Consider the following 25,555-nt stretch of genomic DNA (forward strand, 5'->3'; position numbering starts at 1 on the left):
TGAGACTACTGTACATGCGTGTAATGTACTCACCACACTCATAGAGCTTGTTGATCTTCTGAATGTCAATGTTAGATATTTCCAGCCTCTGTCCGATCTGCACTGAAGGGTTAGGAATAGGAGTGATGGTTTCCTTCCCATACTCTATGGCGAAGGCTGTCCTGCAAATGGAGGGTGAGAGTGAATTCCCATGAGAATGTACTTTATATATCTGTCCTGAAGCATGATTTTAAAAGTAATATGGGTGAAGTTTTACCTTCCATAATGCATGATTGAGTTGTAGTCATAAGGGGCATTCAGATTATTTGTGTCCTTCTTCTCAAAGTTGTATGCAGATGCTGTGCAAAGGGCAAACGAGTGTTCATTGTTACTGAGGTTTTCATTACGCAAAAATAAAAAGATTGTTTTTACTCAATAGTATTTGAGATTTACTCAATCCACACACATCTTCTAACCTTGTGGAATATTCTCCCAGTTGATCCGGACGTACTGGTCTCTGTCGCTCCTGGTGTGCTCGTGGTGGAACCCCAGAGAATGGATGAGCTCATGCTCAATGAGCCCGTGAGAGACACAGCCGTCCACAGACAGAGACACCTGCTGTTTCCCTCCAGATCTCCCTACAGTAGACCAACAGCTGTAAACAAAGGAATATATTTACACTAAAATTATCACAGCATTACAATACATGTCTGGTTAAACTCTTCAAATGTACACTACAGTTCGAAAGTTTGGGGTCTTTGTAATGTTTTTGAAAGAAGTCTCTGCTCACCAAGGCTTCTATTATTTGATCAAACATACAGTACAATTGTGAAATATCATTACAAATTAAAATAATTTCCCTATATATTAAAAAGTTATTTATTTTTGTGATGGCAAAGCTGAAATACAATGATCCTTCAGAAATCATTCTGTTATGCTAATTTGCTGCTCAAGAAACATTTCTTAGTATTATCAATGTTGATGGAAACCATGATATTTTTTTCAGGATTCTTTGAGGAATAAAAAGTTCACAAGAACAGCATTTTGAAATAGAATTTTTTTATGACATTATACATGTCTTTACTATCACTTTTGATCAATTCATTCTTGCTTAATAAAACTGACCCCAAACTTTTATAAAGTATATTCATTATTTAGGCGTGGTCAAGCTCACCCTAGTAGGTTCTCAATACTGAGGTAGTCCACTTGATTGGTTCGTGGCACAAAACGGACGCAGGTTTTTGCAGCGATGCTCTTCATTGCGGTTTCAATCAGTGCCTTCTCATCGTTATCTACCATAATCGCCAGAAATTGTGTAAATATGTATATCCGTCACTGGATTTTGATGCCGATTAACATACAAGTATTTTTTCTAATCACTCACAGTAGTCATTAGCAATGGTGTATGGCACTTCAACCGTTTTAGATGGGGATTTTGGCCATTTGCAGTTGTCATTCAAGCATTTCATGGCATTCCTCGTTTTGGTTAAGGCTATATCTCCCTCCAGAAGCAGGTCACTGATCTCTGAATCAAAACAAAACAATAAGAGTCAGATCATTTCACTCATTTAACTAAGGAACTCTCAAAGAGAAAATGATGTAATGATGTAATGTAATGATTTATTATATTTTAAAAGACATACATGTATTTTAACTGTAAAAATGACATGAAAATGTATAGCTTATAGTTAACATTTTAATTAACATATAGTCAAAATGATAAAGTTCTTTTAAATTAATCATTATATAATGGAAATGATTCATTGATTCAACCAGGAAAATTATTCAATTATGCAAAGCCAGGTCAGTGTTGATTCAGTTCAGACATATATTGTCATAATAAAGTAGTAAATAACAATCACCTTTGTTTGCCTCCAGAATCATTGAGGAAATATCCATATCGTTGTGCTTCTCAGACTGGATATCTGAACAAAGAATTACAAAATTAAACCATACTTTTGAATATTTTTGTAATTTATTGATCTAAATCAGTGGTCCTTGGTATTTGGGATCCAAAGTATTGCATAAGTAGTATTTGCCATTAGTTAACACTACTGATTCAGATCATCAGCTCATTAACAGAGTCGCATAAATCTTTCTTATCTGAATGTGTCTGACAAGAGAGACACACAAAAGACATACATCTGTGGGTCACAAGAACGCAAGAGGGTCGAATAGAAAGTCACCTTGACCAGTGGGCAGCATCTGTGGAAAGAGAAGATACAGAGTGAGTGAGTGAGTAAATTCTGAAGATGCTCAAAACTGAAAGGTGTAGCTTGTACCGTAGCAGGAAAAGCTTGAGAGAGATTTAGCATCACAGCTAAGATGGAGAAAAGCAATATACAGTCCATTTCCCTCGATGTGTCTCAAAAAGGATTTCTAACAGAGGTGAGCTGTGAGGGAGCTGAGCAGGAACTTTTATAGAAGACATCTGGGAGTGTCCAGCATTGGGGTTAAGGTTAAAATCAACACAGATCACTTGAAAAGATCTGAAAAGCTTTAAGCATGAGGTTACATCAGCCTCACCCATTACAAATAAGATTATATTTGTTTGTTTCAGATTTAGACTAAAATAGCAACTTTAGGCCTCTGAAATCTTGCATTCTTGGTGACAACAAAGTCTTTCAGATGGTCATATTTCTGTATTAAATTAAAAGTCTAAATATGAGCTAATAGTTCATTTTATGCACACTATAGTTATTCCAAGCAAATCAGCATATTAGAATGATTTCTGAAGGATCATGTGACAGAAGACTGGAGTAATGGTGCTGAAAATTCAGCTTTGCCATCACAGGAATAAATTACAATTTAAAATATATTCAAATAGAAAACTTTTATTTTACACTAAAATGATATTTCATAATATTTATTTTTACTGTATTTTGATAATACCGTATTTTTACTGTAATTTGGACAAATAAATGCAGCCTTGGTGATCATAAGAGAGTTATAAATATTTTATTTACTTTATTGATAAATACTTTATTTACATAAGGAAGACACTCACTTTTCCATATAAATGCTACTTTTACTGCATAAAAGATTATATTTCAAACGATCATGTAGATAAATTGTTTTGTAATGCATTTTCATCAAGTTCAGCTGGAAAATAGGCTTATTTTGCTTATGTATTATTATCGCTGACTTTAACAAGGCCTCTTAAATGCGAATACACACCGCTTTTGTGCATGAAACAGGCCTAACATCATATACGGTCAGAACATAAAATTACCCTGTAATGCAAAAACAAAAACTTGCATTATGAATACAGCTGAAACATCTTGAGCAACTGTGAAGGAAACAAATGTAATCCGACTCAGTGGGTGAGGTTGCCATAATCCTGTGCTGAAAGCTTACCTTAAAACCCTGTGAAGTGCTCAAATAAGACTTCACAGCAAATTGCACTCGGATCTTTCGGTTAATTCGGACAGGATCCCCATTCACTGTAATCACATATGTTTTTAATTGTAGTTCTGAATTTATTTATTGTTTTAATTCTATGCATTCTTCTTTTGTAGACAGAACTTCACTGAACTGTGGCAACCATCAGTCCCTCTCCTGAACCCTCAGAAACAAACAGACAAATGTAGGAAATGTCCAAGTCTGTCATTTAAAGTCGACATAAAACAGAAGTTGGAATAGACTTTACATCCTTATTGTGATGTATATCTGAGTGAAACAACAACAACAAAAATGAAAAGGAAAAAAATGTAAGGCAGGACTTGATTTTGTCCATTGAGAATTGATTGAATCGTTGAATCGCTATTGGTCGATCTCATGATTAGTGACAGGTTGTCCCGCCCCTTACGCCAGTAAACACATCATTAGAGAAGAGATGTGGCTGCAAGAGGGAGGGAGAATATATTTTGATTAAAGATTACAAGGGCACATGAATTTAAAAAACGATGAGCATGGATAAATCACTTATAATAGATACTGCAATATTCCATTAAAATGGATTTCATGGTAACTTTAATTTCTATGAATGTGGTGATTAAGGTGACCTGGCAGAGGGAGAATACACACAGACAGCTTTCATGTGAAATTTAGTTTTTGCTCTGTTTATTCTGGCATCCTAAATAATTCAATCACCTTACATTGCACAATGAACATTACAAAATTATTTTGACAACCTAATACCACGCATTTTTATTTCTCGCTGATTATCTTGGCATCACTGAACACTGTTATCTATTTTGTTGCTACACTACAGGAGCTTAAACTGGGCCACATGCTCGGATGTCTCAACTTTCGTGCACGGAAACATATGACCTTGTGCGCGAGGACACTCTGTACATAGACGTCACTAGTCGGCAGACTGGCACAATCCACTTATCTGCTGAATAATCACATCACCGCTAGATGGTGCTGCGGTGCGTCTGCCTGCTTACACTGTGATGCAATTACACCATTCGCTTCTTTTGAGGGGTTCATTCATTATAAAGCACTTTAATCTATACAAAATAAATAAATATGAAGAATGTTTTGTGTTGCATTTGAATCGAAATGGGTAAGCAATCAAAAACAGAACATACTAGTATACTAGAGCCATCATACAGTTGGCCAATATTAGGAATGATATCCATACCTTTTATGACATAGGCCTATATAGGCTACCCCTTGTACCACATAGACTAAAACTACAAAGGGTCGTTTATTATATATCTCACCAAAAGTTTCTCTCATGTTTAAAATAACCGGTTGTATGAGTATACAGTATCAGCTGTTGTCTTTTTGAGGTTCTTATATGTGTGTACTTGCTCCCACCTGTTTCTGGGGTCATGACCTCTGTCAGCATTCCAGAGCACCGAGGTGTGACCTTTTGTGGCAGAGCAATAAACCAAATTTACACAAAAGCCTCTGTCGGGAAAGATCTCATGACACTCCGTAAAAGTTGTAAACCATCTAAACGGTGACAGGACCGTTCAAATGAGGGCATGTGAGGAATCGTGCGGTAAAGGAGCTCCTCCGTGTGAAGAGCTTCACTCAGACAGGAACAGAATGCGCCAGCGCGCGCGCAGCTCGGCTGAAATGCAGCGTAGGCTGCGTCGGGGAATGACCTTCAATTCAAGGTCGCGTGTACGTTCTCAATGACAACGGGAACACTAGCGCTTCCTGTTTGCTTTTTAATCGTTTTTCATGCAGCACGCCGTTGCTTCCATACAAATAGGCTACACCACACATCACTTGCATGTATTTTGTTCTTGTTAGTGTTCTTAATAGTCTATTATACCGTCTAATTTCAATTAATTTTACAAAACGGACAGTTTTCAGTCGTGCTGTGTGAGGTGCATTCCTAAAATAGACCACTGTTGCCTAATCATTTCCTTAACACGAGACTCTTTTCCGTTACAACAGCATTGCGCGGCTTTGAGGCGCGACGCTCTCAGTGATCAGGTTACACGGATTGTAGTCTCCCCTTCTTTCTCTCCTTTCCTCTCTCCGCAGTCACTGTGAACTCTGCGCTGCTGGCCCACAGCCCATAACTCTAGTAGGAACCAGCTGACTTTATGGGAGGCCTAGAGCAGTGAGTTGGGTCAGTGTCACAAGACCGAGCGGACTGACATTTTCCATGCCATCTAAAGCGTTGTTTGATTTACAGCTCTGCCTTTTGAGTTGAATGGGACAAACGCATTCTGTCGCATTACTACAACTGATATAGCCTAATACAACCTGAGCACTTCTAAGTGGTAAAACAAAAGGCTACATGATGACATTTAAACATTAAACTAACTCACAAAAACACTTAAACATACACGACACTGAAATTATTCCGTAAAAACATAAACTAAACAACATAAAATGTGACAGGCTAAAGCAGCATGTGCACAACACATAACAAAATAAGAAACATAAGGTGATAGCCTAAATTATAGCCTAATGTACCTATTTATTATTTTTACTGTGGGTCTGTTTACAGTAAAAATACATGTATTGTCCCATAAATATAATTTTCATCCACATAGGCAATAACTTCCGCTAACCACATGGTTTAGTGTAGAATTCGTTCAATTTATCATTAACCATGATTTTCCATAAAAAAATAATAATAATACACTGCGCGTGCACGTGAAAGACTATTGGGTTCTGTTTATGTATTATTCGGTTGACATTAAATCGCAATTATCCTTGAAAAAGGTGTCACATGTTTTAAGGTCCCTTCATAAATGATTAAACAGCGAAATGGATAAGCATTAGTACAATTAGATCAGCAGCCGAACTTTATAGTTTGGGACGAGATCCAATGTTTTATTCTCAGCTTCGACGAACCCCGTGGGAAGGCCGAATTATTAATAGTCACGAATCATGGCAGTTATTAAATGGCCTCTGTTTGCACCGAGCTTTGTTTCATTTACCCTTCAATCAGTTACCAAAATAGCCCGGGATGTAAGAAATCTGAATAATTGCTTCGGATAATACATCAAAAGTGTGTAAACTCGTGAGTCAGACATACAGTAGGTCAACCTCTCTTTATTGTTTAAAGCGCTGCTGCTGCTGCTGCTGCTGACGCTCGTGACGGAGGCGCGAGGACGCGTGATTGGAAGCGGGAGTGGACGTAACGGAGAAACAGCAGACGCAAGAGCAGAGAGGGAGGAGAAACAACGAGGATATACGTAACCGGGATCTCAGCTGTATTAGCGGAAGACAGGATTCAGGCTTCCAGTGACAACCGAAACAGCAATATGAGGAACTAGTCCTGGGAAGAGCGAATCAAACATGGATTAAACATACGCGCTTCCTCAACTGACTGCACTCGCGCCGCCATTCATTCAAATTATCGAGTAGTTGCATTGATTTTACGTCACATATAGCCTACCGTATCGTACGTAGTACAGCACCAGAATTGCTAAGTAAGGTAGCCCACCTCAGCAAATAGGCAGAGTATCTGCTCTTTAAATCCCAGTTTAGGACAAGACACAGTGTTGTAATTTATGTGATAGTCCTTTGCAGGATTTACTGTTTTGCTCACTGGTTTCCTTGGTTGTTTTCGAGGCACCAGCAATGTTCTCTGAATTACTGGTAAGTATTCATCCAACCGGCACTCAGCAACGCAGTATCATTTATTTTGTGCGTTTAATGCTAATGCGCTTGTTGTGAACCTGTCAGATAATCATGCTACTGTCGCCATACAGACCATCACTTCACTGGCAACTGTCGCTACCGACATTTCCATGTTACGCTCAGCAGTAAAAACTTTACACTGTAAATAGGTCAGTGTGTTCTGATAGTTTGCTGTTTGTACGACTACTAACAGCACGAGAACATGTCTTAACAGATTTGATTTAGTGCTTAACATTTGAATTCGCAGACTGTTGCTTAATCGTTGCATGTAAATTTGCATTATGCGCTTCTTACTGCGATAAAAAGGGGGGGAAAGTCCGCAGTAACACTTTGCAGCACGCTGACCTTGATCGAGTTGTCCCCTGGCTCATGCATTGTGTCAGCGCGTGAGATTTTTACCTCGGACTCTAGTACTCGAGGCATGTCGCATTACCGGTCCAGCATTTCAGGAAACAAACTACCTGAAGCGACAGATCTGCTCATATTCTTGTACACGTCGTCACTGACGTAATGCAATTGGTACAAGAACGTAGTAATTTTATTTGGCTTTTAAAAGTCTGTGGGCACTCAGACTTGGTAGCAGTGGATATGTTTATCAATTGTAGGCTAATCAAAAGCTGTAGGTAGGTTACTTCACGCTTCACAGGCTTACTTAATCGTTTCCCACATTAAAAAGTTTTACACTCAAAGAAATAGTTTATTATTTCGAAAGTTTAAACTCAGTTTAAAATGATGTCCGCTCTGACAGGAGATGAAAGTCACCATGAAATCAATATGGACCGTTTCTATTTTATATGGAAATATTGCAGTGTTTGTTAAAAATGATTTATCCATGCTCATCACTATTTATTTTTTAATTAATGTGCCCTCGTAATCTTTACTCAAATATAACTTCCCCTCCCTCTTGCACTGGCGTCTCTCCTCTGATGACGTGTTTACTGGCACGAGGGAGGGGCAAACCTGCCACTCAAATGAGATCACAGCAACAGCAAACCACAAAGATCAAACGATCCAATCAGTTCCAGATGGACAAAATCAACTCCATTTTTTCTTGTTCATGAAGCCATTTAATTTAGATATACGTCACAATAGAGAAGAAAAGATTATAGCAACTTCCGTTTAATGTTGATAAAAGCTGATTTGTTTTATATGGAGCCATTTGGGGGCAGACATGTTAAGATCAAGTAATGTGACCAGCAGAGTCTGTAACATCCTCGTTATTGGAATAAAGGGTTGATTCTGCAAATAGCACATTTTTAGTAACTAAAATCTCTGTGATTCTGCATCCTGCCTCTAGTTATCAGTATAAAGCACAAACTTTACTTTTTTTATGGCACTTCGGCACAGTAGAAAGCATTGCCTTTAAAAGTATACTCCCATTTGATAGTGTGCGTGAACACAGGTGGTGGACACATACGCGCTAGCAAGTTTCATCCTTGTCCAGTGTCTGTGCTTTTTCTCTCCGAAAGTTATGAGAAATTCAATACTAGACAGCTTAAACTAGAGTTGCGGTATCTCTGAACCTCTCTCAAGGCGCATGTGAACTGTGAGCACAGAGTACACACGAGTGTAAAAGATGCACGTACTATGCTGATGACGAAATTTGTGTCTCGTGCACTTTATGCATACAATAGCGCACACGTAAAAACCAAACGTTGCAGGGCTTAAGTCCAAGATGACTGCCATATAATCAGCACAACAAAAACCTAAACTAAACAACTAAAATTTTTGCTTGAGGCAATTTTTGAAACCTTTTTTAACATTTACATATGAGTCTACTGTGTGGGTTACATATCTAATGGTAGTGTATAGATACTTTATAGAAACTGTCTTTGATGTTCCGGTTGACCACTAGGCCCCTCTTGGATGTGATTGGGAATCTCTGCTCTTAAGAAGTTGTAATCCAGTTTAGCAATCAACCCTTCAATGGTCAAGGCTCACTGAACAAGGTCACTTTGAGGTCTGCTCTGACAGTCTTTACTCTGCAGTTGAATGTATTCATACTGTAGTCGAAGTTCAAAGCTGACACACAGTACTTATCTCTAATTTCTCTGCTGAGAATTAGATTTACATAGTAAAGTTTACCTTGGAAATCAGTTGATCACTGCTATTATGCTTTAATTTTACACACAGCACCACCTGACAACTATACTTACTAGGGCTTCACGATATATCATTATAGCATTGATACCGCAATAACTTTGTTGCTTTAACAAAGATTAAATATATTAAATTTATACAGTGAAGACTATGCAGTGTTATTTTACACTTGATTATTCAATTTCTGTACCTGGATACTGTTAGACTTGCCTGAAAAACATAGACTAAAGCACTGTTTCAAATGTGTATTATTGTATTTGTCTATGCTTGTAATTTGTTCATAAGCAGATTCACTCCCTTACAAAATCACTCCAATCATTCTTTCCTAATAGAGCTATTCATCTGGTGAAACGGTTTCATATCGCAATATATATGGCAGAAAAACAAAATATCGCAATGTCAGTTTTTTTCCAGTATCATTCAGCCCTATTACTATCTACTGTGACTAGTGTAAGAATATAGGTTTAATTCTAAAAAGTAGAGCTGTTCTTAACTAGTGTACCTCAAAAAATAAATCAGTAACCTTAAATGATAGAAAAAAACACAAGTAGAAATCTTTAACTAATGTTACAGTCCATGCCAACAGCAGCATTGAAGTCTAAAACAACTTCACTTTTGTACTTTTAAAAATGTGACAAAGACATTCAGTTCATTTTAAACATAATTAATTAATGCTGTTAGTTACACCATATCTCATAAGCTACCTGTTATAAAGTATAAGTCACTGAAAGATAAAATGTATTAGTGGAGTATATTCGGAGGCCACAAACTCTATTGGTTGTCTCTAAATATAATGTAAAAAAATGAAAGTGAATGTCTATGAATACATTTTGGGCTCAGTTTTCTGTAAGACAACTTTACCTGCTCATAGTTTTATCAATGCACATTTAATATCTAAAAATATATAGGCCTATATTTAAAAAAAAAAATCAGTTAAAATGTATTTTATATCAAGTAATGAAAATGTTTTTTATGGTTTTAGTTTTAATTAATTAACCCTGCAATTACCCATATCTCTTTTATAAGAATTGTCTCTCAGCCGTGAAGCACATTGTGTTTGCTGTCACACAGAGCCCTTTTGGAGTTACTGTGTCTGTCCTTCAAACCCCTCCAGTGACTTTGACCTTTGGAATGTGTCAGAGAGCGGAGGGGGGAGGGGGAATGTTGTGTGCAGCAATCATATGAGAGTATCCAAGAGTCCGAATGCGTGCCGAGATTGAGTGAATGACAGTGAGCAAGACCAGAGAATGGTTGCATGGGAGAAAGACAAAGAAATGGTTTCTCCCTCAGTCAGCATTTTGTGCCTAATGGTGAAGGTGGTGAGGGGTAAAACATGGATACGGTGTAATAAACACACAGATTAATATGGGATACAAATCAGGCTCTTATACAGCCCTACTAGAGGTTTGTTTGACATTAACCAGGACTGACTCATTTTCAAAAGAAAAAAACAATGCAAGACCTAATGCTGCTGAGAGCACATTTACAGCTAATGTTGTCTCGGATTAAATCTGGCATTTTTGTTAGATATCTGCAATGCTTTTATGGGAGGTTTAATTAAGCGAGGTTTAGTTTTGGGAAGAAGATGTGGTTCAGACTAATGGTGGTTTCGGTTTTATTATTTAGCCACTTGATAGCAATATGTGCCTCTGCTGAAGCAATCCATTTTATGAGGCCTTGTTTTGTAATGCATAGATCTGTCATGCATATTCAGTCTAATATTTATTGTGTTGATGTATCACTAACTTTCTCTATTCTTGCCAGGGTTCCTGATACCCAGTTTGAACTGACCTGCAGTCTTCTGACTCCAAAATAAAGTGAGAAGATTTTCAGCGTACGCAACAAGACTAAAGACCTTTGGCTTTTGAGCAAAAGGTAAGTTAATTGTTCTCTAAAAAGCTTTTTCTCTGATTATTTTAATTTTCATGTTATATCCTATTTAAAGCAAGTATGTAATTTTAAAATATAAAGTTTGTTTTTAAGTAATTAAAAAATAGGGATTCAGCTGGGAATAGTTGCAGTAAGATGTATAATCCTAGATGTTTGTTTGAGTTCAGACCTGGATTTTGAGTCGCTCATTTTTTTCTTACCCTTTTCTGTCTCTCATTACATCAAACATTAGCATATCTGGCTTGAGCTGAAGGAAAACAATAACCTGTCAGCAATGTTATTACATTTTTTTTATCAATCATTATTGCGTGATTATCTGAAATGAATATATTTTGTGTGGCTGCATATGAGCAACTCTCCTCCTTCCTCCTGAGGGCAGCCAATGACTCATGACACGTTTGTCAGGGGGAAAGTGAAGTTCAAAGATGCTCATTGCTAACTAAACTACGCTTATTCAGGCATGTTTAAGAGAACACAGACGGATTTATTTGTGTGAGTCAATGCATAGCTATTTTTGGGTACATGTTCTCCGGTAGAGACGTTTGGAGGAGGTGGGACGTATCTTGATCTTGAATGAGTAACGTTAGGTAAGTTAGCGAAAGCTAAGCTAGAGAACCATTTGGCTGATTCTTATGAGAGCAACACAGAACTGGACTTTTACACATTCTTAAACGGGAATAAGAATTCAAACGAGCATAAATCCGGATGTATTTCGAATTTGTAAGCTTTACAGACCAGACCTATAGGAAACGTTTGATTCGGTTGATAAAAGTAGCAAAAACAGCACACCGAATATTGCTGTTTTTACATTCAAAATTTGCTTTGAATGAATTGTTATTATTTAGTCATCTTTTTAGTGAACCGGGCTGACTCGGTACGAGCAGTTCTTGAGTGAACAACTCATCACGATTGAACTGTCATGTCTGATTCGTTTTGAGCAAAACCGAGTGATTTGATGATAAGATTTGAGTTATGGGTCGAAAAGTAAGTTGCTTTAAAACGTACTGGAAATATATTTAGTTGTTTGTAAAATAGTTATATCAACAAGCAAGATTTGGTTTTAATAAATAGCATTAAAACGTACATAAACTCAGCCGAGAGGTATAATGAATAGTAGCCCATCGTTTAATGTAAATGAAGGTTTCAAGTGACTTTGTTTTCACGTGTTGCTGCAACAAATCTGGGGCATATCAATTACGATAAGCTATCTTATTAATAAAACGTAATAACAGTAATATGTTTCTACATTCACGTTGCTTTTCTGGAGCGTTAAAGCATGAAATATGCCACGCCGTGATGACAGGGACCACGTGATTACGTAATAACGCGATGACGCAAAAGAGCGCTAAATCGTTTTGAAGCGGTTCTTTGAAATGAACCGGTCGAAAGAACCGACTCACTGTTGGACTTCTCATCACCTCATCAAATTTCTCACCTTTTGAAGTCCACCTTTTCTATGTAATGAGACGCATCGGAAATCACACATCGGTGAGGTGTGACCCATTTGCGTGAACTTCTGCGTGAGAAACGCCCGTGCGTGATGATGATGGAGGTTGATGGCAAACATGATTCGTTGGCCCCTTTTCCTTTGTAGTCTGTCATTTAACAGTTTCATGTGTTTGAACCGGAACGTTTCCCCATATCCGGTTCGTTCAGTTTGATGAGGGATTTAGAGATCTCAGCTTGTCCTCACCATGAGCGATTGGATCATTTAACTTACCTCCTGTGAAGCGGCGCGTGTCCTCACTGTAGCCACGTGATTGGGTTCAGTAAAGTGCTCAAAGAACAAGGCAAAGCTAAAGAATGAGACCAAGTGACATTTAAGCGTCATTACTGTTTCTGTTGATTTCCTTCACACATATTCATCATATAAATACCATTCTGTTGGTATAGGTTAAATTCAGAGTTCAGGTTAATGTAAGTGTGGCAGAGGCAGAATGAACATGTTTGGCAGAAAGTACAGTGGACTTGGAGGCAGTGGGGCACAGTTACATTCTGAACACTTGCCAAAGTTGCGACACATCACATCCAACCAGGTGAAAGGGGAATAGTGTCTGTGTGATATCCGCTGAGGACAAATAAAGGTGGAAATTTAGTTTTTGACCATAATCCGAGTGGCAGAGAGTCTATGATTGATGTGAGTCCGTATAGAGAGCCTAAGTCCCTCCCCTTCCCATGGACCACCATGGGACCTTATTTCGGAAAAATATTGTATGGTAGTCAATGGCGAGAGACAACAAATATTTTGATCTCGTTTGAATTGTGCCCTGATTTACACATATGTGACCCTGGACCACAAAACCAGTCTTATGTGTAATTTTTAAAAAATTGAGATTTATACATCATCTGAAAGCTGAATACATAATCTTTCCATTGATGTATGGTTTGTTAGGATAGGACAATATTTGGCCGAGATACAACTATTTGAAGATCTGGAATCTGAGGGTGCAAAAAAATCTAAATATTGAGAAAATCGCCTTTGAAGTTGTCCATTTCTATTGGCGATAGTGCTGCATCCATTCACAAAAATAAATGTTTTATATATTTAAGGTGGAAAATTTACAAAATATCTTCATTGAACATGATCTTTACTTAATATCCTAATGATTTTTGGCATAAAAGTAAAATCTATAATTTTGACCCATACAATGTTTTGTTGGCTATTGCCACAAATATACCCGTGCAACATAAGACTGGTTTTGTGATCCAGGGTCACATATGATGTTTGTCAATTTAAAAGATACATTTTACAGTCAAGAAAGTCGCAGTTTGATGTAAAACTGTTGAGGTATAAAAGACTGAAAATACGTAATTACAAAGACTACAAACCCAAAAGGGGCACATGTGACGTCATACCTTTTCTCTCAATGAATGAAGCTAACTTTACTGAAGCTAATGTCTGTCATTTTTTCTATACTAAATGCAACTAAATGTTACTCTTCTGTTTTATGACAAACTGCGACTTTCTTGACTTTCATAATTATATTTTAAATTGACAAACACCATATGTGTAATTCAGGGCACAGTTCAGACAATATAAAAAAATAAGTTGTCTCTCGCCATTGACTAGCATACATATTTTTCCCGAAATAAGGTCCCATGAGCAGGAAGCGGAGGGGAGGGACTTAGGCTCTCTATATGTGCATTAACCTATATATATATATATATTTCAGAAAATGTATGACTAGCTGCTCAATCAGAAAGTCCACAACCCCAGTATTGCTCCAGTAATCATGAGGAGCATAAATCATTGCTGGTTGTGTTCCCTACTTGGCAGTCGTTACACATCTTGGGTAATTTTTATATGTGCGATTGTGATAGACCCTTTTTCTTTGTCGCATAAATTTTTTCGCATAAAATGGCAAGATCAGCAAATTTAAGAAATGGCATCATAGGTCAGTTTATCCCCGAGGGGGGTTTAGGAACTGTGGGTACCGTGGAGCGGTTAAGAGTCTGTAGGGCATCTTTTGTGGAGGTATAATTAGACGTTTGGTTCTCTCTCCTGGATTAATGACCCTAATCTGGTGTGGACTGAGGCCATGGCACTGGGATTATGGACAGATTTGTGCAGTACAGTTCAAAAACTGTTCAGAGTCTTCCCAACATAACACTGCTTGAGAGTGAGGACATATAGGTGCTTGTTCGTGTCTGGGCTCAAATGCTGTTTGCTTGCTCAGCATGCACCTGCGTGTTAACAAAAAGAAAAGAGCAAGGATTACTGAAAAATAAACAGTAGTCTCCTCACCTGTTTGCCATATATTGCTTCTTTACAAATTCTTCTTTTAAATTAGACTTGCTGCATTTACACTGTAAGTCCTACTACACATATTCAATATTTAGACACGCATTGGATTTTTTTTTCTGTTTACATTCACTTAAGACAGTCTGATTGTGTGCATTGATGACCTGGCAAGATTCCCAGAGGCAGACAACAGCACAGTCTTGGATTGAGTTAGTTTTTTAGCAGTAGTCTTCACAGATTTAATATGGGGCATACTTTCTCCTATTAAGGGGAGGTGGTTGTTCTCAGTAACAGTAATTAACTTTTCCATTAAGGTTATATTTGCCCACTTAAAACAATTTCCGGTGGCTTTTGTACTTTTTATAAGGCTTTTTTTATGCTAACCTTATCAAATGTCATGTTATCAAATGTCATGTTGTCAAATGTTTGAGTGCAATCAAAAAATTTGAATACGACTATAGGGCTGTTACAATTATGTAAATACTGTTATAACAAATTTTTTTTTAGATATCAAATAAAAAATTTTAATATATAAGTTTGAAATGATGGGGGGGGAAATGAAATCATAGGCTACTATACAACCGCAAAAACAGATAGTATTGTCTAAAATGTCACTCACTTAATATTAACTTGAACTGTTGTATAAAATCAGTATCACATTTGCAAGCGTTCCGATATTCGGGAAAAATAGCATTCTTTCTTGACCTCATCAAGACGATGATGATGAAGTTAAAACTATAAAGGTCCCTCATTGTCTCCCATATTTCTCCTCAGGTATCATGTCTTCCAGAGAGCGACGCTCCGACCTGTACATAAAGGCTGAACCCAGCAGTCCTGAGGGAGGAGGAGGAGGAGGAGGCGGAGGAGGAGGAGGAGTAGGCGGCGGCGGGAGGACCAGCCCGGGAGGAGCGTCCTCAGACTCCTCTCAGAGTGCAGGAGGGGGTTCCAGAGGAGAGGGCGCTGGCCGCTACTCCCCGCCCCTTTACACCCCCGCTCTACGTTGCCATTTTAAGGAGGAGGGTGCAGATGGAGCCGAGGAGGGCTCCACCGGCAGCGGGGGAGGCCGCTGCAAGTATGCACTAAGCACGCTTCCCAAAAGGCTGTGCCTGGTGTGTGGAGATGTGGCGTCTGGCTACCACTACGGAGTGGCTTCATGTGAAGCCTGTAAGGCTTTCTTCAAAAGAACCATACAGGGTGAGCATGTCATACTGTGTTACAGATTCACTTGTCGTTACAGATAACTTGTAAGTAAGCCAAGCCCGCTAGTGGTCTGAATCAGTGTTTCCTGCTCCCCTTTAGTCATGTCTGACTCAAATTAAGCAATAGCTGTTTCCCTATCATCGTTTTTGAAAGTATCATTACTGACTGGTTGTTCATATGACATTTAGATATTTAAATAAATGTAAAAACTATATTTTAAATAATAATTGTATTATTGAATGATATTTATTGTTTATAAGTGGCTTCTCGCTACAAAAACATAATTCTAAAGGAAACACTGCTGTGAACTCTGGTGTAACGTCTTCACCTCCATCCAACAGGCAATATTGAGTACAGTTGTCCCGCCTCTAATGAATGTGAGATCACCAAGCGCCGCAGGAAGGCCTGTCAGGCATGTCGCTTCACCAAGTGCCTCAAAGTAGGCATGCTCAAAGAAGGTGAGGTGGCACCTGGCCAGCACAACCAGTCCTCTCTTACGATACCTAAGTACCTCACAGTGTACGGTGTGACCCACAGGCAGTGCCAATGCCCTAATCTTCTTTCTGTGTTTGGTGTGTGCGTTCGGTGTAGGAGTCCGTCTGGACAGAGTCAGAGGAGGACGGCAGAAGTACAAGAGACGCCCAGAGGTGGAGAATGCCACGTACCAGAGTGCACCGATACCTTTAAGAAAAGAGGGAGAGAAGGGTAATTAAATATTATTTGTTCATTTAATTATTTAAAATGTTTTTAATAACTGCTTTGTTTTATATTTTAATTTTATTTTATTAAAACTAAGTCATTTTATTTTTGAAAACTTTGCTCGCAATTAATATAATTTTGTACATTTGATAGATAAACTTTGGCTTGACTTGATTATTTAGCTGAGTAATGTTTAGTTTGTTTCTCTCAGGTTCATCCAGCATCATTGTGTCTCATCTGCTGGTGGCGGAGCCAGAAAAGCTGTTTGCTATGCCAGACCCCTTGCAGCCCGACACGGCCCAGCGCACGCTCACCACTCTCTGTGATCTGGCCGACCGGGAACTAGTTGTTATCATCGGCTGGGCCAAGCACATTCCTGGTAAGTGAGTGTAAGGAGAGGAACTGCGAGATGGTTGGCAAGGAGACTGTTCTGGTGTCGAGCTACAAGATTCTCACTCTCCTGTTACTTAAATTAAGCCAAAAGTAAAACTACCACATAGTTACTGTATGCCTTCCGTGACCTTTGACAACATGATTCATTGCCTGATTCATATTGCACATGAAACTGGGATGTACTTTCTGGATCTGGTAAGCTCTTCTTTGATTTATTGACTAAGTGCTTAAATGGTTTTATATCAGTTTGCCTGGAAACATAGTATTTTAGGGTTAATATGGATTTGGATGGGGTTAAGAGGATGAAAAAAAGTCATTGTATTTCGTCAGGAATCCCCTGCCAAAGTTGACCAGTTCAGTGGCATCAAATCTTTTTTTTTTTTTAACAAATAGTATTGTTAGTATTGTTATAGATAGTATTGTGCTTTTTATATATACGTATATATGTGCATATTCTGCTTTGTTAGTCTGGTGTTGGTTTGTTAATTAGTCTTATTTCCTGCTGTTTTTTCATGGTGGTCTATTATTATGGCTTAGTCTATTTTAGATAAATGGCATGCACAGTGAACTGATAATGAAAACATAATGAACAGTGGTTTTACGTTGGTCAGACAGTGGCTATTGACTGAATAATTAGCAATATGGACCAGATCTTATGAAGGGCTAATTTTTTATAAGCTAAGTAGTATAATGGTACTAATGTTAGCAGCAAAGGTCCCCTGCAGACTGTGCCGAGAGTAGCAGACATCCTCTTTTGAAATATCCTCTTTTGCTCTGTGAAAAAAAAAAAAAAAAAGTTACTCATGTTTACTCATGCAAATTCTTGTTCTTTTTGATCTTGATCTAGTTATACTTATGCTTTTTACTGGGAAAAGTGTTACTTGCTAGCCAAATACCACTAATATACCTGCCCCCGGTTTCATAGACAAGGCTTAAGCTAAGTCCAAGACTAAAATGCATGTTTGAGCTGTTTTAACTGAAAGCAACGTAACTGACAAATCTTTGTTTTGTCTCAAGATGCAAACGAGTAATGTTTTTTTTAAGGCACTTAAATGTCCAAATTGAACTAAGGCCTAATCCTGGTTTAATCTAAGACCTGTCTGTGAAACCGGGCCTTGGCGTTTGGAAGAAGAGCAGATGAGGGGCACGTTCAAGCTCAAACCGGTGCGCAGAGTTTTGCTTCGGTTTCCGGGTTGAACGACACGTTTCCTGGAAACGGTGTGCGACGGGGTTTGAGATACGTTTTCTCTTGTTTGGTGGGTGTGTCAAAAATGTCAGCCCAATCAGCAGCAACATGTATATAAACCACGCGGTATTAAAGAGACAGCTCGCACAATGGGTCCAAGTAAAGTCGTTTACAAATGTGTTCGCTGCAGCTCGGTATACGCAACAATTGAAGATATTTGAAGACATCTTTATCGTAAGAGTTTTATAGTAAAAATATATCATACCAACAGTGATCAGCAATAATGATAAGCCTAATACTCACAATAAAAATTATACGGTCATATAGATCATAACACAGTCTCGGAGGTAAGAAGTAGATTATCCTTCACCTGAAATGTTTGTCTTTTCATCTTGAAATGCAAGGCTAATGTTGGATCACAATAATTAGGAACCACATTTTCCACATATCCCTTCACTCGATTGGGATGTTCTCTTTTATTCTGGACGGCAAGGACAGTGACTGTAACATCGAGTGTATTTTGCAGTATTAAACATGTATTTATACCAATTCAATAGGCTCTGAAAATTCTTCAAAAAGAACACAAAGAATGGCCTTCTCAGCTGCCATAGTTGCAACTCTTGCGTCATCAGAACAACGCACCGCTGTTTCCGTTTAAAAAACGTTTCGCAACTTTTTGTCGGAGCTGAACGCAGCCCAGATGCCAATAGACCTTATTCAGAGCAGCGCCATGACGGGTATGAAAGCAAGGATGTGAGGGATAGACTTATACTGTGTTTTCAATGGCATCTGCTGTAAAGCTATATAAAGCTGTATATCACTTATAATTTTCCACAGCTCATGTTGTCTGGAGTTTTTTTGTCTGCTGAAACTTCTTAAAGATATTTTTGCAGTGTTTCAACAATCCAAAAACACATTAAATAACAGTACAACCCACTGAAGAGATGTATGTCTATCCCTCACAGCCTCGCTAAACGATGGCACTTAAAAAATCAAAGATGGCGCTGCTGTGAATAATGTCTATGTGCCAATAACAGGCTAACATTTCAAGAGGCTATGACAATGCCAGCTAGAAAACAGTAGGAGCTTTTTAATCAATGATATTTGATGTTTCTCATATTTCTGCACTGCTGGAAAGTGCTGATCAATCACACCTTTCTGCAGAGAACAGGTTCCTAAAGAAAGATTATAATTGAAGGGAACTGGTGCAGGTGAGTCAGAGCTACAGTCAAAATGTGGAAGACTTTTCTCCTAATTGCTGTCCGAGCTCAGTCATGGAAGGAGCGAATTCAAGTGCTTTAGACAGTCTCTATTTTCAAGACCTCCAATTTTAGAGCACTATTGTGAGTGTCCACTGTGTCTCTGTACTCATCATCAACAACTCTCATCCCGCTCTCCACACATCTCTCACTGTGCGTGTCCACTAGATCTGAGATGAGCAAGCCTTTCTTAGTCTCTGTAGGAGGTGAGCAGCTGGCTTTGCACAGGGTATTATGGGATTGACAGTGTCAAAAAGCTGAGAAACGTTCAACTTTATGCAAATAAGTGGCGAAAAATGCCAATTCTGAGGTAAACGTGTTGACATCTGTCATAAGCTTTTCAGAATTTACGAACAGTGCTGGAATTTCGCATCATGACATTACTTTATTGAATTCATATTTCAAAAGCAGTTTCTGAGAATCTCAATGCCACTTTCAATCCCAAGTCAAAATAAAGGAGTTAAAAATTAAAAATACAACAATACTGTTAAAAACATTATAACAATATTAATTAAAACGTCATGTAGCTTTTCTCAATTAAGTGAAAATTGCTTCAATTTTTCTAAAATAATTATTCAGTAAACAGTAAAGTGGTTTTCTCTTTTTTTGTGTAATTTAAAAAAGTTTTTATTAATATTACTGACATAATAGACTGGCAGATCTTTTTGACCATCCTTTTGCATTGATTTAAGTCTGTGTTTGCACAGTTTGAGCATTTATTTTAATTACATTTTTTGCACCAATGGACATGTATTGACAAGCTCTCTCTTTTTCCTCCCTCATCCAGGCTTCCTCTCTCTGTCACTGGCTGACCAGATGTCTGTGCTGCAGTCGGTGTGGCTGGAGGTGTTGGTGTTGGGAGTGGCTTACCGCTCTCTCGGCTGCGAGGACGAGGTGGTGTTTGCCGAGGACTTCGTGCTGGATGAGGAGATGTCTCGTGTGGCCGGTCTGACCGAACTCAATGCTGCCATCAGTCAGCTCGCACGCCGTTTCAGGGCCCTGCAGCTGGACCGCGAGGAGTTTGTCATGCTCAAGGCCATCGCGCTCACCAACTCAGGTGCGCTTCCTGTCCAGATTTTCCTATTAATGACTCATTCATTCCGCTTCTATTTTTGTTCCCTGACCGACTGGTTACCCTCTGATCAAAACCAGCCTGACCTGACTGAGTCACCCAGTAATTAAGACCAGACCATATTCTGTTTTGTGTCGTAAACGTACCTATCTTGTCACTGTCTGCTTGTACGAATTCTTCCCCCACCTGGAAGAACCCATGAAACTTTTGATTACTGTAAATAATAAATTCAACCCTCGTATCTGCTTCACCCACAGAATCTGTATTTGTTATGCAAATACTGGGAGTCGCATGCTTTGAATCTTGAACACACCCAAGACCTCTTCCTTATGCCTCACAGATCTGTGTGTACATGCTAAACATTAACCCCCACCAACAGACTTATCCATGGGTCAATGACATTTAGCACAAGTGACAACAGTTAATAATTAGCACAAGATTCATATGTATCAGATTAATTGAATTGTTGTTCCATACCTGCATTTGTAACTGCTTCTCTCAGTAATCCTCATAAAGCTAGACTTGGGGCAGACAGAATTTCTTCGAACATCACAACAAACCGAATATGATGTCAAGCTCTTCGTTCTAATAAATCACAAAAAAATATACACTAGCGTTTGTATATTTGTTTGTTTTATTCAGAAAGGATGCAGTAAACTGAGGTATGGTTCTTTGAATTCAGCCCTGATTTAAATCTGTAATGTTTAGGTCCTCTATTGGTCAAATGTCTCCACGACTTTCCAATTCACCAAACCTGATCTTTCAGGTTTACATCTACATAATTTTATTTAAATTTTGCATAAAATAGCTGGATGGAAAAACCAAGATACAAAAAATTTCCCCAATGCACATACAAAATGTAAACATTCACTTGAGGTGGAGAAATCTTTTATTTCAGTTAGAAGGTCTGTGCATAAACTATGATGGAATCACATTACTAGAAAATATTGTTCTGGTCATTTAGATATGTCAAAATGATTGGCTAATAATTGATACATCACTCCAGATAAAGCATCTGTGACCAAATTTCATCAGAGGGTTTTGTCTGCACGCTATTAAGTCACGTGTAATTTAATCAGGGTTCCCACACCTTGGTTAACTTCAAATTCAAGGACCTTTCAAGGACTTTGCAGGTCTAATATCCTTAAATTCAAGGACTTAATGTGGGGACACATTTCAAGAGAGAGCAAGGTTACATCATTTCAGCCTATTTTGCCATGTTTCACGCTGTGTCTGTGAAACATTGAGGTAGTAGTTTCATGCACATTTGAACGTCATGGCAACGTACAACACAAAGTACCTCATGCGGGAAACACTTAACGTAATGTGTAAATGCGCGTAACTAACATAAATCAAGCAAGCTAGTATGCATAGGCCACATAGGAATTTTTTCCAGAAAATAAATTCAAGCATTTTTAAGGACCTGTATCTATGTATGTTTACTTTCAATGGAACCCTGTTTATTATATTTAATAAAAGTGGCTTCAATAGTAGTTACTATTTCTATTTTGCACTAGTGTCTCTGGAAGTCAGTGGCTATTTTGTTCTCATGAACACTTGGGATAGAAATGTTTGATTTATTCACAAATGTTTGCAGTCTTTCACATAAATTAATTAGCACCCTCACTAGAATGACATAATGATTTATTTAGATATGATGGTCTAAACACTGGTCCTCTTCTCCTCTCTTCAGATTCGGTGTACATTGAGGACATGGAGGCCGTGCAGAAGTTACGGGACCTGCTGCATCAGGCTCTGCTGGAGATGGAGGTCCAGCGACGCCCTGACGACCCCCAGCGTGCCGGACGCCTCCTCCTCACCCTGCCCCTCCTCAGGCAGACCGCTGGCCGGGCCCTCACCACCTTCTACAGCATCAAGACCCGCGGCGGGGTGCCTATGCACAAACTCTTCCTGGAGATGCTGGAGGCCATGATGGACTCACCCTAGAAAATAAACGACGGATGAATGAAGGATGAAGAAAAGGGCAAAAAAATTGCCCAAAGTCTTTTTGCGTGCGCAAGGGCTACAAGAGCCAAAAGAGAACTTTTTTTTGGGGGGGTTGAATATGAAGAAGACGCTTTGTTTAGCTGTCCGCCAGTACTGCAGTCTTTCGCATCCAATCCTCCTCCTCCATTTGATTTCAATGGGTACCACGTCAACATAGGCTTGGGTCAGTTCAGACACTTCATATTTATATCAGTCAGTGTTAGGTGAACCACACACAACGTGTAATTCATTACTGTAAACTCAGAGAAATTTCCGTGCCAAGGGCGCCTACTGAGACTGCAGCAATATGAACTCTTACCTGAATCGTACGATTCAGCGACATCTCCTCATTTACTGATAGTAGGCCACCAATCACTACAGTTATAATCAAGCGATTAAGCTTTCTTTCTCTCCTTAAATTGGTGCACAAAAGGCACTTGTGTAAAGTTAATGTCTTTTATAATGCACTCGCCATACTACAAGTGCTATCTAACTTTGTCCCGCTAGCTTTTTTGTGGAATATGCAAAACATAAGTCAAGACTTGCTGGAGAAAAGACGAACTTCAGTTTACTGGTGTACACTGGTACTGCAATTATACTGCAACATCATATTACGGAAAGCAATATGAAAGACTTCATGACCCATTTGATGTCAGCCATTTAAAAAAAAAAAAAACGAGAAGCTGCCCTGCCACGTCCTGCTTTGAAACTAAATTTAGTTGCGGAGTAGTCGCATAAGAAAGACACTTTTTTTTGATAGTAGAAAATTTCCAAGAAAAGCAGGCCGTCCTTTGTATAATAGCCAGTTGTTTTAAAGATTAACATCATCGTTTTGGGATACGGACTTTGTGAACATGGGTACTATAAATGCTGAACTGAACCAACAGTGCGTCTAAATCAGGGTAAACAGGGAGTTTGTTCCTCCTGTAAGCCACTACTGTAGTTTTTGTTTTGTTTTTTTGCTGTGATCATTTTGTTTGGACGCCTCGGGACCTTCCGGGGACGTCCTCGATTCTTCGGGTGACACTGGCCTGCTTGTGACCGATTGAGCCACTTGTCAAGCTTTTTCATTCGTTCAGAGGAAAGATCATATTCCGTATTGTAATCCTCCATTTCTACATGGACGTTCTGTGATATTCAAAGTCAAACTGAAAGCCTCTGTGGTGTAGAGCAACATTAAATGCAAATTGGAAAGCCTCACGAGATGGGCTCCAACAGAGCCGTCGCTTCGAGACTCTTCGTTTAAGACATGTTTGCGTAGTCTCCTCATAGTTGTTTGTTTGCGGACGCCCGTCTGATATTATATGCAATCATACTCCGTTTAGAGCGCTACAACTCGGCTACCTTTTATTTATTCTACACATGTGAAAACAGGAGGAAGAAAAGCCAGTTGCCATTTTGGCCTCTTCACCAATTTAAGTACTAAAAATGAAAAGCACTGATGTGCAGAGACAGACCTCGGAGGTGACGCCACATTTTCAGGGTGATTTTCACTGTATGATGTTTGCAGCAATGATTGTATGAGCGCTCTGAAAGTGGTTCACTGCAAATACACGCCATAGATGGGAAGAATATTCCATGGTTGATATTTCTGATATTTTCAAGCTCGAGACTAGTTTCAATCTGGGTCTGCAGAGTTTTAGCCCAAAATACAAAAAGACGTATTGTGATTCAGGCCTTTTGGATGATGCTCATTCTGTGCTCATGGCATGATTTTAGGTTTTGGTTTTCCATATACTCTATGAAGCTTGGCCTCAGGTTTGGTATTGAAATAAAGCAATTCATTTGGGAGATTGTTATAAAATGTCTGTTTTGTATTGAATTGTTTTTTTAGATTTCTCTTCTTGTGGTTGAAATACTAACTTTAAGGCATACGAAAGCCAGTGGACATTATATTCCTGTCTTTTTTTGTGTGTGTGTGTGTGTGTGTGTGTGTGTGTGTGTGTGTGTGTTGACATTTCTATTCAATATAGTATTGCAGATTTCAGGCACTAATATACGTGTTGATCACTGCAGAACTTCCTCTTTCTCTGTCTTTTCTTTAAAATACTGCCAGTTTGGCTGTTATGGGAATTTTGGTATATTTCAATAAACTCGGTATCATTTTTGATTCAATCTATATGCGTTTATCAAAGCTAAAATACAAGTTTTTTCCTAACATTTCAGGAAGGTTTTTTTTTTTCTTTTATACACAGGAGTTAATGTCTCTCCTAAGTGGTTATTGGGATGTCATGATTTGTGTACATAACCACGAATGATTGGGTCCATTCAAAGACAGCTGTAAAATATGTCAATGTTTGTGTCAATAATAACTCTAATATAATGATGATATTACAGTAGTGTTCATAATTGTAAGCATTATATAAAGCCATTTTGTCTGTCAGACTTAGAACATAACAAATGATTGAGAGATAAATTAAATTCATGGCTAGGTGTTTTTGTGTGTCTGTGTATATTTATGTAAATGAGCAATACCAGAATTTACCAAAATGTTTGTTTTCACATTTTACTGTATATTCATATACTGTAAATCAAACCTCAACAGTAACACTAGTGATAACAGTCGATAGTAATAACAAGTACAGTAAAGAGCAAATCAATATTTGTATTCCAAAATATTGTATTTAAAAGATTAAAATCTATTTTTTACTCAATTTGCGGATGTTTGTTAATATTATTGTTCTGGTATTTGTTTTGGTTGAAGTCAAATGATTGTAAATGTCTGTGCTTTGTTTCCTTTTTTGTAAAGCTCAGTGGTTCAGCAGTAGTAATACACTTTGTTCATACTGAATCACTGTGAAGAGAAAGCAAACACTAAAACAACGGGGAAAAAAATAGAGGTAACGTATTTTAAAATATTGTCAGTGTCGATGTTTTTTGTAATAAATTAACAAGCGTCAGTCATCACTTGTCTTTGGATTTCTATGTCGTTTTGTCATTATCCTGTCTGTTCTTTCATGTGGTCGGAAACAAATCGTCAATTTTTT

The 25,555-nt window shown here is 38.4% G+C and overlaps 3 protein-coding genes across 8 annotated transcripts in view; 2 read left to right on the forward strand and 1 right to left on the reverse strand.

The window, feature by feature from the left end:
• The window catches only part of kcnk4b (potassium channel, subfamily K, member 4b), a 10,433-nt gene extending 9,068 nt beyond the window's left edge, over positions 1 to 1,365 (forward strand). For both annotated transcript variants that reach the window (XM_081390612.1, XM_081390609.1), the window contains exon 9: positions 476 to 1,365. Coding sequence is in view for 1 of the 2 variants with exons in the window: in XM_081390609.1 (XP_081246735.1) it covers positions 476 to 479 (4 nt within the window). In the remaining variant the exon portion in view is untranslated. The remainder of the gene's footprint in view (positions 1 to 475) is intronic.
• Positions 1 to 12,720, reverse strand: part of LOC308705561 (hatching enzyme 1.2-like) — a 12,992-nt gene extending 272 nt beyond the window's left edge. Inside the window, exons 1-8 of one of the 2 annotated variants that reach the window (XM_081390624.1) lie at positions 12,467 to 12,720; positions 2,166 to 2,184; positions 1,842 to 1,904; positions 1,364 to 1,504; positions 1,154 to 1,271; positions 456 to 634; positions 257 to 338; positions 34 to 161 (exon numbers count right to left, since the gene is read on the reverse strand). In XM_081390624.1, the coding sequence (XP_081246750.1) occupies positions 34 to 161; positions 257 to 338; positions 456 to 634; positions 1,154 to 1,271; positions 1,364 to 1,504; positions 1,842 to 1,904; positions 2,166 to 2,184; positions 12,467 to 12,646 (910 nt within the window). In that variant the 5' untranslated portion in view covers positions 12,647 to 12,720. Of the gene's footprint in view, positions 1 to 33; positions 162 to 256; positions 339 to 455; positions 635 to 1,153; positions 1,272 to 1,363; positions 1,505 to 1,841; positions 1,905 to 2,165; positions 2,185 to 4,746; positions 4,978 to 12,466 lie in introns of those variants that run through there. The other variant, XM_081390625.1, reaches the window with a different exon arrangement.
• On the forward strand, positions 6,543 to 25,222 carry esrra (estrogen-related receptor alpha). 4 transcript variants are annotated; one of them, XM_081390617.1, is made up of 9 exons: positions 6,543 to 6,830; positions 6,921 to 6,999; positions 10,906 to 11,016; positions 15,548 to 15,967; positions 16,315 to 16,431; positions 16,565 to 16,678; positions 16,884 to 17,051; positions 20,298 to 20,567; positions 22,276 to 25,222. In XM_081390617.1, exons 4-9 carry the CDS (start codon positions 15,553 to 15,555, stop codon positions 22,527 to 22,529), a joined length of 1,338 nt encoding a protein of 445 aa, XP_081246743.1. In that variant the 5' UTR covers positions 6,543 to 6,830; positions 6,921 to 6,999; positions 10,906 to 11,016; positions 15,548 to 15,552; the 3' UTR covers positions 22,530 to 25,222. The 4 variants fall into 4 exon arrangements, with proteins under 4 accessions (XP_081246743.1, XP_081246744.1, XP_081246742.1 ...); XM_081390618.1 differs by having other exon boundaries at positions 6,931 to 6,999; XM_081390616.1 differs by having other exon boundaries at positions 6,543 to 6,999.
• Positions 25,223 to 25,555: the final 333 nt, after the last annotated feature.

Source organism: Scardinius erythrophthalmus, assembly GCF_964197995.2.
Source record: "Scardinius erythrophthalmus genome assembly, chromosome: 17".
Classification (NCBI taxonomy): Eukaryota; Metazoa; Chordata; class Actinopteri; order Cypriniformes; family Leuciscidae; genus Scardinius; species Scardinius erythrophthalmus.